Source organism: Cenococcum geophilum (assembly GCF_001692895.1).
Source record: "Cenococcum geophilum 1.58 unplaced genomic scaffold K441scaffold_2, whole genome shotgun sequence".
NCBI classification, from domain to species: Eukaryota; Fungi; Ascomycota; class Dothideomycetes; order Gloniales; family Gloniaceae; genus Cenococcum; species Cenococcum geophilum.
Genome location: NW_027137560.1, coordinates 5,032,438 through 5,043,404, shown reverse-complemented (window position 1 = coordinate 5,043,404; position 10,967 = coordinate 5,032,438). Strand labels below are relative to the sequence as shown.

General features: G+C 42.8%; 2 protein-coding genes across 2 annotated transcripts; one reads left to right on the top strand and one right to left on the bottom strand.

The window, feature by feature from the left end:
• Window positions 1–6,634: 6,634 nt before the first annotated feature.
• On the top strand, window positions 6,635–8,752 carry K441DRAFT_673114 (uncharacterized protein; the record flags this gene model as incomplete). The annotated part of the gene is made up of 1 exon (XM_067650620.1): window positions 6,635–8,752. The coding sequence occupies one exon, from the start codon at window positions 6,635–6,637 to the stop codon at window positions 8,750–8,752; it is 2,118 nt and encodes a 705-aa protein (XP_067510105.1).
• Window positions 8,753–9,330: 578 nt separating this feature from the next.
• On the bottom strand, window positions 9,331–10,726 carry K441DRAFT_719775 (alpha/beta-hydrolase; the record flags this gene model as incomplete). The annotated part of the gene is made up of 4 exons (XM_067654030.1): window positions 9,331–10,044; window positions 10,112–10,296; window positions 10,353–10,463; window positions 10,515–10,726. Coding segments are annotated over 4 exons (1,020 nt in total), but the record flags the coding sequence as incomplete, so codon positions are not given.
• Between the last annotated feature and the right edge of the window lie 241 nt (window positions 10,727–10,967).

The following is a 10,967-nucleotide window of genomic DNA, read 5'->3' as shown; positions in this document are numbered from 1 at the left end:
TAAGCCCGGGTTGCTTGCCGTATTGCCCCTATTTAACTATTTAATTTAATTAATCTATTTAATTAATATACCCCTTATTAAAATACTACTTATTACCAAATCCTTTAACCTTTCTATAAGCACCTTTTTAATATAACTTCTTAATCACCTACCCAAGCTATCACCACAACGGTAATATTATTGAGCTAAGCCGATTGGGACGAATAGATCGACCTTATTAGGCTTCGCGCCTAAACAGGAGACGTATAGGAATACGTTGACCCCTTAACCAAATGGGATAAGTTACCCCAATTAATTAAACCAGTCTTTCCTAGACCTTAAGATGTAAAGATAGGAACGACCTTATATGCAGCTCTCTCTAAAGACGAGAAGGACGAGCTTTAAATTCTCCGTAAGAGGTATAAGATAGTAAAGAAGGAGTATAAGAAGCAGAAGGCGGCCTTAACTTCTTTACAAAGCTATACTACCGGTGTAGTAGCTAGACATCTAAACACCTATATACTAGGTATTAACTTAGTATATAACGTACTAGTAACTCTTAAGGAGAGGGTTGCCCCTACTAATACTGCATATTAGCTCTACCTATCTACTTAATACGCCAAGGTTAAAAAGGGCCTAAAGAATTAGAACTTCGAGACCTAGTTATAGCAGTAGGAGAAGACGTATAATAACTATAAAAAGATTAAATTATTAGATATAGACGGCGACTAAGCAATTAGAGACTTTCTACTAGTGGTAGAGCTAGTATTACCAAATTAGGCCTTAACGTGGAGGGTTAAATTCGATAAATACGACTAGGCCAAAAACCACGTAATATCTATATATCGACTAGTTAATATATATTAAAACTATTAATAATTAGAGACTGCCTAGCAGAAGAATAGAGCTCAGCTTAGTACCAATGTAGTAAGCTTCTAGGGTAAGCTAATTAATAAGGCTTCTAAGGACGAGGCTCTTAAGGATAAGGCCCCTACCACCTCCAAGACGGCACGGAAGAAAGATACCCTGATATGCTACTGTGGAGCTATTTACTAGTTCTAGGACTATCCTTATATTAACGAGTTAGTTTAATTAAAGGACTGGAAATTAGACAAAGCTACGGCCAAGAAGGTTAAGGAAAAGATTATTAATGCCCTAAAATGGCATAAGTAAATACTTAAGAAGGTTAGAAAGTAGTTTTTAGAAAAGGAAGCTGCATAAAGCCCAGATAAAAAGGAAGATAATAGTACCTTTTACGTATATTAAATAGGCGCCTATAAAGTAGGCACTAACTATAAGCTATATAATAGCGTAATCCTTAATAATGGAACCACTATATACGTTATTAACAATTAATTAAGGTTTGTTAACGAGCTCTAACTAAGTAATAACTTCGTATATACCAGGACGGGTATAGATCTAGTTAAGGGTATAGGGATGGCGGCAATTACTATCTAAACGCTATTAGGTCCTAGAAAAATCTTTTTAGCTAACGCAGCTTATATACTAGGTTTTTATATAAATTTAGCCTACCTAAGAAAGTTTAATAATAGGGATATATGGTGGGATAATAAGAAGAACCTACTATATAAAAATAATTATAAGACGTTTATATATTGCGAGCGCCATTATAATTAATTAACCCTAGAGTACAACGAGCTGTAATTAAAGACCCTAAGTAAGGCCTTATTCGCAATCTAATTGCGAGACCCCCTTCCTAATTAGGAAGTCGCTGGCAGACTCTAGTATAAGAGACTGGGCCATGCAGGACCTAACGCGATTGAGCATTTACCCTAGGAAGTAGGTAGTGCAAAACTTTGAGGTCTAGCAACAATCAACTGCGAGACCTACGCTGTTAGCAAGGCTCACAAGATTGTATTAAGAAGACTACCTACTAGCAAGGCAACCAGACCCTTTTACCGAGTGCATATCGACTTATTTTAAGAAATCGTGGCGTATAACGGTTATATCTGGATAATATATTTCTATAACGAATTTCTACATTTAAACGAGGTTAAGACCTTCGCCTATAAGTCGTTAACGACGTAAGTAATTATACGATACTTAAATAGGGTAGAACGTCAATATAACCTAAAGATCACTATAATTTGAATTGATGGTAAAACATCTCTAGGTAGCGAGTTTAATACCTAGAGAACCTAAAAAGGTATATTACTAGAGCAGTTAGCCCTATATATAAAGTCTTAGAATAGTTCTACCAAACGTTCTAGGGGGGTAATTATTATTAAGTCTTAATATATGCGGATTAAGGCTTAATTACCAAAAAAGATCTAGCTAGAAATTGTTAGGGCTATAGTATATTTAATTAATTAGACACCGAGCGCCTAGCTTAGCTAGATAACACCTTTTAAGAAGCTCTAGTTAGCACTAGGGCTCTCGCCATTAAAGCCAAATATAGCTTACCTATAAGTATACGGCTATAGAGCTTACCCGCTTAAATACAAAATCCTATACACACGAAAGCTTAAGCTAAGGGCTTATATTAAATACTTAGTGGGGTACTAGTTAATAAACATCTTTAGGGTCTATATACCTAGCGAAAAGAAGGTAATTTAAATAAGGGACGTAACGTTTAATAAGCAATTACTCTATAACAACAGTTAGCTAAATCTTACGAATCTGCTCTAGAAACGTGCGGATTAAATTTTAAAGGTAATTAATATATTAAATATTAATAGGATGCTTTAGGAAGAGCTTAACAAGACGTTAGATAAGACGTTAGATAAGGAGAATAAGGTAGATATTAGTGGAAGTCGATAGGTAAATGCTAATAAAAATTAAGATTAAGTAATAGATTAGGACGATGACGTAATTAGCCTATAAGCCTCTAAGGATAACTCTATACTAGGCCTCCCTACCCTAGCTAAGACGCTAGAACCTTAATTAGATACTACTAATATAAAGCCGTTAAGTGCTTTAATTAAGCGAAAACCCTAATTTGAACTCGTTCCTAGAGAATAAGCCTATCTAAGATAGGAGATCCGCGGCAATATGGGCGATATTAATATTATAATAAGCAGAAGAACTAAGAAGCCTTTAACGCGTTAAGAAGCTTACCTTATAAATATTAAGCAATTAGATACCCTTCCTGCCTTCTACGAAGCTTTTGCTACCAGAATTAAATATTACTAGAAGCGATTACACCGTAATAAGCTTCCATTACCACCTTATAGCTAGAAAAAGCTTTAAGCTTACCTGTATAAAGATGGCTTTATAGAAGCCGCTAATAAGGAATTTAGTAATCTTAAGCAGCGAGGGATATTTAAGACCGTTATACGGACAATATTACTTAACGTCTTACCTATTACCTAGGTATTTACTTATAAGTTTAATACTAATAGATATCTAGTTAAATTTAAAGCCCGTCTTTATATATAAGGTAACTTATAACGACCTAGCGAAAAGGATATATATATAGCAACTCTTACAGCAAAAATATTTAGGGCTATAATAGCGATCGTCGCTGTATGCAATCTAAAGACTTGGCAATGCAATATAGTTAACGCCTTTACCAATAGCCTTATTAATAAAACAGTTTATATTAAGTTTCCAAATAGCTTTTAACAGAAGGGCATATATCTACTCCTTTAAAGAGCCTTATACGGCCTTAGACGATCACTACTACTTTAGCTTAATAAGTTCTTAACTACCCTAACGACCCTAGGTCTAACAGCAGTTAATAGAGAATTATGCCTATTTTACAACGACTGGCTAATCGTATTCTTTTATATTAACGATATTATAGCAGCCTACCGCATAGAAGACCTACTAAAGCTTTAACTCTTTAAGGAAGAGCTAACGAAGAAGTATAAGATTAAGAACCTAGGAGAACTAACCTAGTTCTTAAGAATTAAAATCCTCCATAATTAACCTTAATAGAAGCTTTAGCTCTATTAAGATTCCTATATTAATAAGATCGCTAGCACCTTCTATTTAAAAGATTATTGTCTAATATATACGCTAATAAGTACGGACGATCTCTTACCTAATCCAGAATAGGCCTCTAAGCAGCAGGTCTATATATATTAACGGAAGGTTAGCTTACTACTATACGCCACCTATATTATACGACCTAACGTCACTTAAGCCTTAAGCAAGCTCGCAGAATTCCTTTATAATCCGTCGCCCCTATATAAAGCCGCAGTTAATTAAGCGATTGTATACCTCTATTAAATAAGAACTCTGGCGATTAAATACTCGAACAGGAATATTAGAAGTTAGATCGTCGTCTATATAAGCGATACTGTATTTAGCAATAATCCTATTAGTTAGAAGAGTACTAAAGGCTTTATATTTTTACTATTTAGGGGAGTAATTAACTAGCGCTCCACTAAGCAGAAGATAGTTATAATATTAAGCACTAAAGCTAAGCTTAAGGCTCTATTAAATGCAGCTACCGAATTAATTTAGTGGTAGCGCTTTTTTTAAGCTATATAACTCTATACGAATAAGGAATATATAATTGGCTATAATAACCTATAGATAATTTAACTGCTTACTAAGAACGGACCTTAGTTAAATATAAAGCTTCGTTACATAGATATCTACCAGTATTAGCTTCGCCAAGAAGTTTAAAAGGGCTTAATTATAATTAAGTGGGTCCCTACTACTAACATAACGGCTAACGGCCTTACGAAGGCCCTACTAAGGCAGAAGCACGAAAGCTTTATTTAATAACTAAATCTGATTAATATTAAGACTCTATTATAGTTAGATTTAACTATACTATTTAACTTATTTACACGATTTCCTTATCAAATTCTTGCTATTAGATGGTTTCTATTTAGTTTAATACCATAGATATTTCCTATTTAGGTATATCCAGCTAATTACCGACCAGTTAATTAGCTGGGGGGGTGTGTTGACCTAAATTAGGTTATCTTATTACCGACTCAGCTGCCTCCCATTAACTCAGTCATTGACTTAATTATTGACTTAATCATTAACTTAGTCACCTACCCCTTGTTTCCATTGCCACCCCCCTACCCCCTTCTCGTTCTCATTTCCTACACCTTTCCTATGTATATATAGAGGCTCTAGAGCCACCATTCAATAGACAGAGTCATCATTCTTTTCTTACAATCGGTGCACAGACTTCCGATTAACAGGTTTCCACCCGTACGATATTGCCAAATTTCATTGACCTCTCTGCAGAGACAGCATGGGCAAAAAGGGGAAGAAAGAGAAAGCGTACATTAGGCAAGTTCTAAATTGCTTTAATTCGACTCCCCTGGCCAATCAGGATAATTCCCCAGGGCAACCAGAATAATTCTCCAGGGCAACCAAAACGGTCCTTCCGTGCAGTCACAGCCGTTCGCTACAATTACTATGTACGGTTGGTGACGATTAAGCGAAATTGGATGCACGTTCATGCCGGGGAGGGAGTTCGACGTTAGGTTCGTGGAGGGGAAGGACTGGGATGCCGGGAAGTATTTTGGCGAGATTAGAGATCATTTTATTTCGGGCGCGCCGCAACAGTGGGTTGTTTTTGACAAAAGAGGTGCGTAGTTATTTCCTAGGCGTTGTTGCGCGAGTGCAAAATAAGAGCCGGGCGGATTTGTGGAGCGGTTTTCACACAACCAAAAAGATCATTTAGAAGATAATTAGAAGAATTTAAATTTGAAACAAGGCTAGTATATACTTGGATCCCCTCCACAGATTAATGTACAGATAGCTTGTTCTTTCAGTTCTTATTTTTGCCCTGTGTCCGTCAATGGCCACGAGCTGATCTTAAGTCCTGTATCATGCCCACCACCAGCGATCTATTTGGACTGGCGTGGCGCGGATCTGAGGTCAAATCCACTCCAATGCTCTAGTCTAGATCCAATGCACCATACCTAAATAGGAATAATAGCTACCTATAACTATAGGCTAGCCCGCTATTTTGGATCCCATTAGCGCGAGTGTTCGTGCTGGTCCAAATAGATCACTGGTAGGAATACTACAACACCTAAGGAGATCTCTTACGTCCCCACCTCTTACTCCCTACCCTTCCGGAGGTTTTTGTTCCTAGATTCCATGTCCATGTTTTGAATGTCCTAGAATAAAAGTATACAAAATATACTCGCTGTTAGCGCCCGAGCAATTTCTGAGCACCGTTTTTGAACTTTTTACCAAGTTCTATTGTTGAATTTCGGAAAGCATGGATTTTTTCGAAATTCAAGTGTCGCTGAATGGGCAGTACCAAGAGCTTTCTTCTAGTAAGATCCGTGATCTTGGGATCTGGCTTGGTGGTCCTGCCTAGTGAATTTTGGTCGACCCTCAATATTCACCATAATGATGATCGCCACCATAACCTCTAATAATGAATACTCGCTACCGCTTCACCTCTATATCAATAAACATCCTATTGTTCAGGCAGGAAATCTCCCCTTGACTCCCAACCTCACCCTCTTCGTGTTCTCACAGTTTTACTCTCACAATTTCTCTACTCTCAGCCAACGACGTTTCATACGTTTCGATACCTGCTTCTATATTATTCGAAGAAACACTGTTCTTTACTGCTACAATAGCAATACTCACTCTTTACTGAGCGGTAACACGCAAGAGTTCGTTTGACACTCAAATTCATCCTATGAATGATCCACACCACAAAAATTTCGATCCTGGTATGTATTTTTTCTTGGACAACACGATGGATCCTCGTGCACTAGAGTCTCCTCCATCATCAGCAACTCCAGATCTGACAACTACCAACCCTCCCTACGCTCATACCGATTCCTCCTACACTCCACCCACGATGCCACTCAATGGCTTCGGTGCGCAAAGCCCAATTCTGGGGGCTTTCTTTGGCACTTCCCTAGATGCTCCTGCGCTTCCCCCAAGGCATCTTACAACAATGGGGGCTCAATTACCTCAGTTCTCCCCTCAGAGCTACGAACAGGACTCGCGGCTGGTGTTCTCGAGTTGGGATACAGACTTTGCTCAGTCATTCGATCCACTGATGAACATATATCAAACCGACTCTTCAATTGGCCAAGAGCTCTTGTTTGGTCAACGATTGCCAGCATTTGAATCAGCAGCATTTGCTCAGCAAAATTTTCAGGCTCAGATCCAGGCGAACTCACCTTCGAGTTTCATGTCTATGCAGTGTGGTGGCATTCCCCAGCAAGTCGCCCATGCACTTGGTCACTTGGACAACCCTATTCAGCTGAATCGCAACCAGCAAAAGCATCACGCAAACAAGGATCGTGTGAGGAAGCAAAAGCGTACGAATAATACTGTTACCGTCAAGAATTCTCCAATCTTTCGGCAGCTTCAAGCTGCTCACGGCGGTTTCGCTCACCAGAACAGTGCTCGACTAGATATTGATGCGCACGCGGAAGGTACTCCTTTCAGTCAATCGAACATCAGCCAATCCTACTCTCACCCACCAAGCGGTAGTCCAAATCTGGAGACTCTCGGCCGTGTTGAAGAGCCCATTGCTCAGTTCACACGCGCTCGTCAGTCACTTGGACCAGCTACCTTAGCCCCTAAACCTCTCTCACTGGACACTGCAATTGAGGAAGTCAGTCTCAATCGAAACCCTACCAACGCTGTAGCAATTGCTCCCCCACGCCGCGGTCATCCACGCAACCCATCCCCACCTGTCGCGACTCTCATTGAACAAACATCCCAAAACGCAATCGCTGCCACCGTCGAAGGCGTCGATAAAGCAACTGGTCAAATCGCATATGTGAGCACCTACGAGATGCAATTTAGCGGCTTCAGTGACGCCAAAATTCACTACAACCAAGCACGCTGGCGACCAGCCTACCCCGACGCTACTGTCCCGACGGAGAATAGCGACATTACAGCGCTGGCGCGCCGCGTCATGCTCGCCATGAACAACATCAAAGGCGCGAAGGATCACGGCTCTTCTGCCTACAAACACTGGCTGCGTGACATGTACCCAACCCGTGACACCGAGGCCGTCGCATTCGAGATCGTGCACGAGGCTTATCGCCTCCACACGCTCGGCTCGACTCTGCGCGTCTACAGCTTCAAGAAGATGCTGCCGGAAGACATCGTGGGCAAGACCGAAGAGGAAATCGATGAGTCGGTGCGCTCCAAGTTCGCCGATGAGGGCTTGAACTTCGAAGAGCGCATGAATGCAGTCGTCGACCATCTCATGCATTGGAAGTCGACATGCGACTATGCGATGACGGGCGAGAAGATTTCGTGGCTCGTTAATGCCCCGCTGAAGTACGACCACAAGGTCGCGACGAACCAGCGCGGGAACCGTAGCCGCGCACTCAGGAACCGCGCTCAAAACCCTCCTCCAGGCACTCCGCTCACTGGTGCCGATGATGGAGCCACCCCACTGGTTATTGAGAAGCGCAAGAGGGGCACGAAGCGCAAGAAGGCAGCCAATGGTGATGGCCTCTCCACTCCTGTTACCAAGGCCACTCCATCCTGTGGTCCTAAGAGGCAGAAGCGCAAGGCTCGCACTCATGTCCTCGCTTCCGTCGAGACCCTATCCTTAGATGCTGAGACGACCACGCCATCCACTCGTCAGCTCAGAGACCGCAGCATGCTTAGCACGAAGCCGAAGTACGCTGACGAGAGCTCTGATAACGACGAAGAAAAGCCTCGTGAAGCACTCCTTCGCGAGTTGAACGGTGACCAAAACGCATTCACTAACCGCACCAAGAGCAACAAGGCCTATGATGAAGATAGTGATGCTTCTCGTTTCAAACCCGACGATACTGGTGAGGATGAAGATGACGATGAGTTCTCCGAGGCTCCTCGGAGCAAGAAGCAGCGCCGCTAGAGCGCTTTGGGCCATTATTATACTAATTTTGGCGTTCTAGGTGGTACTATGAGTCGATAATTGGTGTAATTTGGTATTGGTAGGTATGTCTGGCTCTGGTTTGGTCAACTTGGCGGAATGTTGACATTTTCTGTTTTCTGGCATTTTGATTTATCCGCTACTGAAGCTGAGCTTCCTAATTTCGTCTTAATACTCTGAATTTATTCATTTTCCTTACGAACTGCCAGATAGGTAGCAGTCCGGCCTCCTGCGCCGTACCCTGTGAGGTTTTGGGTAGAAATGTAGAACGGACCAACGCACAGCACCCACTCTCTTAACGTACTGCGAGAAACAGCTCTCGTCCCGCTATCTTCCGTTCTGAGCACCGTCACGAACATTACCTAGATAAATATTAATTATTAGCGACTCAAACGAATAGATGGTCTTGCTCGGATAGAAACTGCTTCAAACGTGTGAATTGGCGCAACATGAGACTGAAGCCAAAAGAAATCAATTCCTTGAATGAAATACTGCTGTACAACGTAAGGGCACCGGCATTGGGACAGAAAAAACTATGATGACAGCCAACTTGAAAACCTGTTGTAAAGAGAAGAGAAAATCGGCTAGCCAGAAGTCTATAAAGAAAGAGGCGGCACCGTAACCTTAACGAGAGTAAAAAATCGAAAGTTCTCTTAACTATATCTTCTAGGCTCATGCACCCATCACAAAAGCCCCCCATTACAATCCACTGCATCTAAACTATTCGTCCGTCCACCGCATCCACTTCTTCTCCAACCGAATCTAGAAATTCGCATCCAAGAACTTCGTAATCTCACCGTAAAACCCAGTAGCATTGAGGCCAAAGTTAACATTATGGCCCGCACCTGGATGCACATAAAGATCGAGCTTCCTCGCCCCCTTAAACATCTCCTGCGCCCCACCCCCACTAAACGTGCTCTCGCACTCGCCCCCGCAAACAACAAAATCATACTGCCCCGCCGTGGCCATCGCGGCGCCCTTGAGGGTGCTCGAGTTCCGGTCGAGCGTCTGCAGCAACAGGAACTCCATCGCGGCGAAGGGTTGCGCGATGCTCTGCGCGTACTCGGAGGCCGGAACCCCGTAGTCGGGCTGCTTAAAGAATGTGTTGACGTGCGCGTATATGTCGCCGAAGTTGAGGTAGCCGGTGTCGCGGTCGTGCCATTGGGCGGATTGCTGGTTGGCGATGCGTGAGGCTGAGGCTTCGAGGAACCATTTGAAGGACAGGGGCGCGAGGTCCGTGGCGTTGGGGTAGGCGATGCCGGTCAGGACGACTCCTGCGGCTGTTGGTTAGTACATTTCCCGATATTCTAGGGAAGGGAGAAGATGGTGGTTGAAGCGTACCTTCAACGATGTCTGGTTGAGAGGCAATGAGTGCCTGGGAGGTGTAGGAACCGAACGAATGGCCAACCAGCACGGTTGATTTGGGTTTGCCCAGGTTGCCGGTGTATTTTCCAGCTCGAATAGCCTTGGCGAGTTCGCCCATTACGGCGACCTGGTTTGCACTTTGATTGACATAGCCGGAGAGCCTATCAATTTACATGTTAATGCAAGAAAAGTGGGTAGATGGGTTGCGGTATCCCACTTCTCAGATTGACCAGTGCCGAGTCTGTCATAGAAGAAGACGGGATAGCCTTTGTCGAGAGCGTAGTCAGCAAAGCTGTAGTCTTCTGGCTTGTAGGATGAGGCCCAATAACTTGTGTGAATTAGCAGCGTTCCTGATTCGTGCGCACAAAGTGATGCTTACCGCCTGTCATACCCAAGTCCATGGGTAGCCAGCAACACAGTCTTCTCCTTTCCGCCCTTTGTCTTCCTTGGAGTGCAAAATGTAGCCGCAACCTCATAAGTGTCCGTGACATTCTTCACGCCGCTAAGTGGGTGGAACACTTCCGCAGAATCTTTGCGCGCAATTTCCGTTAGGAACTCAACCACGTCGTAATTGTCCTCGAATTTGGGGATCCCCAGATGTAACCGGTAGATGTCGCGGTAACTTTTATAGAGTAGTCAGTGCAGACTCCATTGGGAGGATGGCGATATCCATCATTGTAGGAGACTGGGTTTGCTTTTGCATGTTTGGCGAGGGAGATTGCCGCGAGAAAGGTGACGGCAAGGAGGCCTGCCATTGTTGCAAGTTGCGGTTCGGTTGGAGAACTTCGCCTCCAATGACTAATTCAGCTGCGTTCGAGAGTTAAGATTTCTC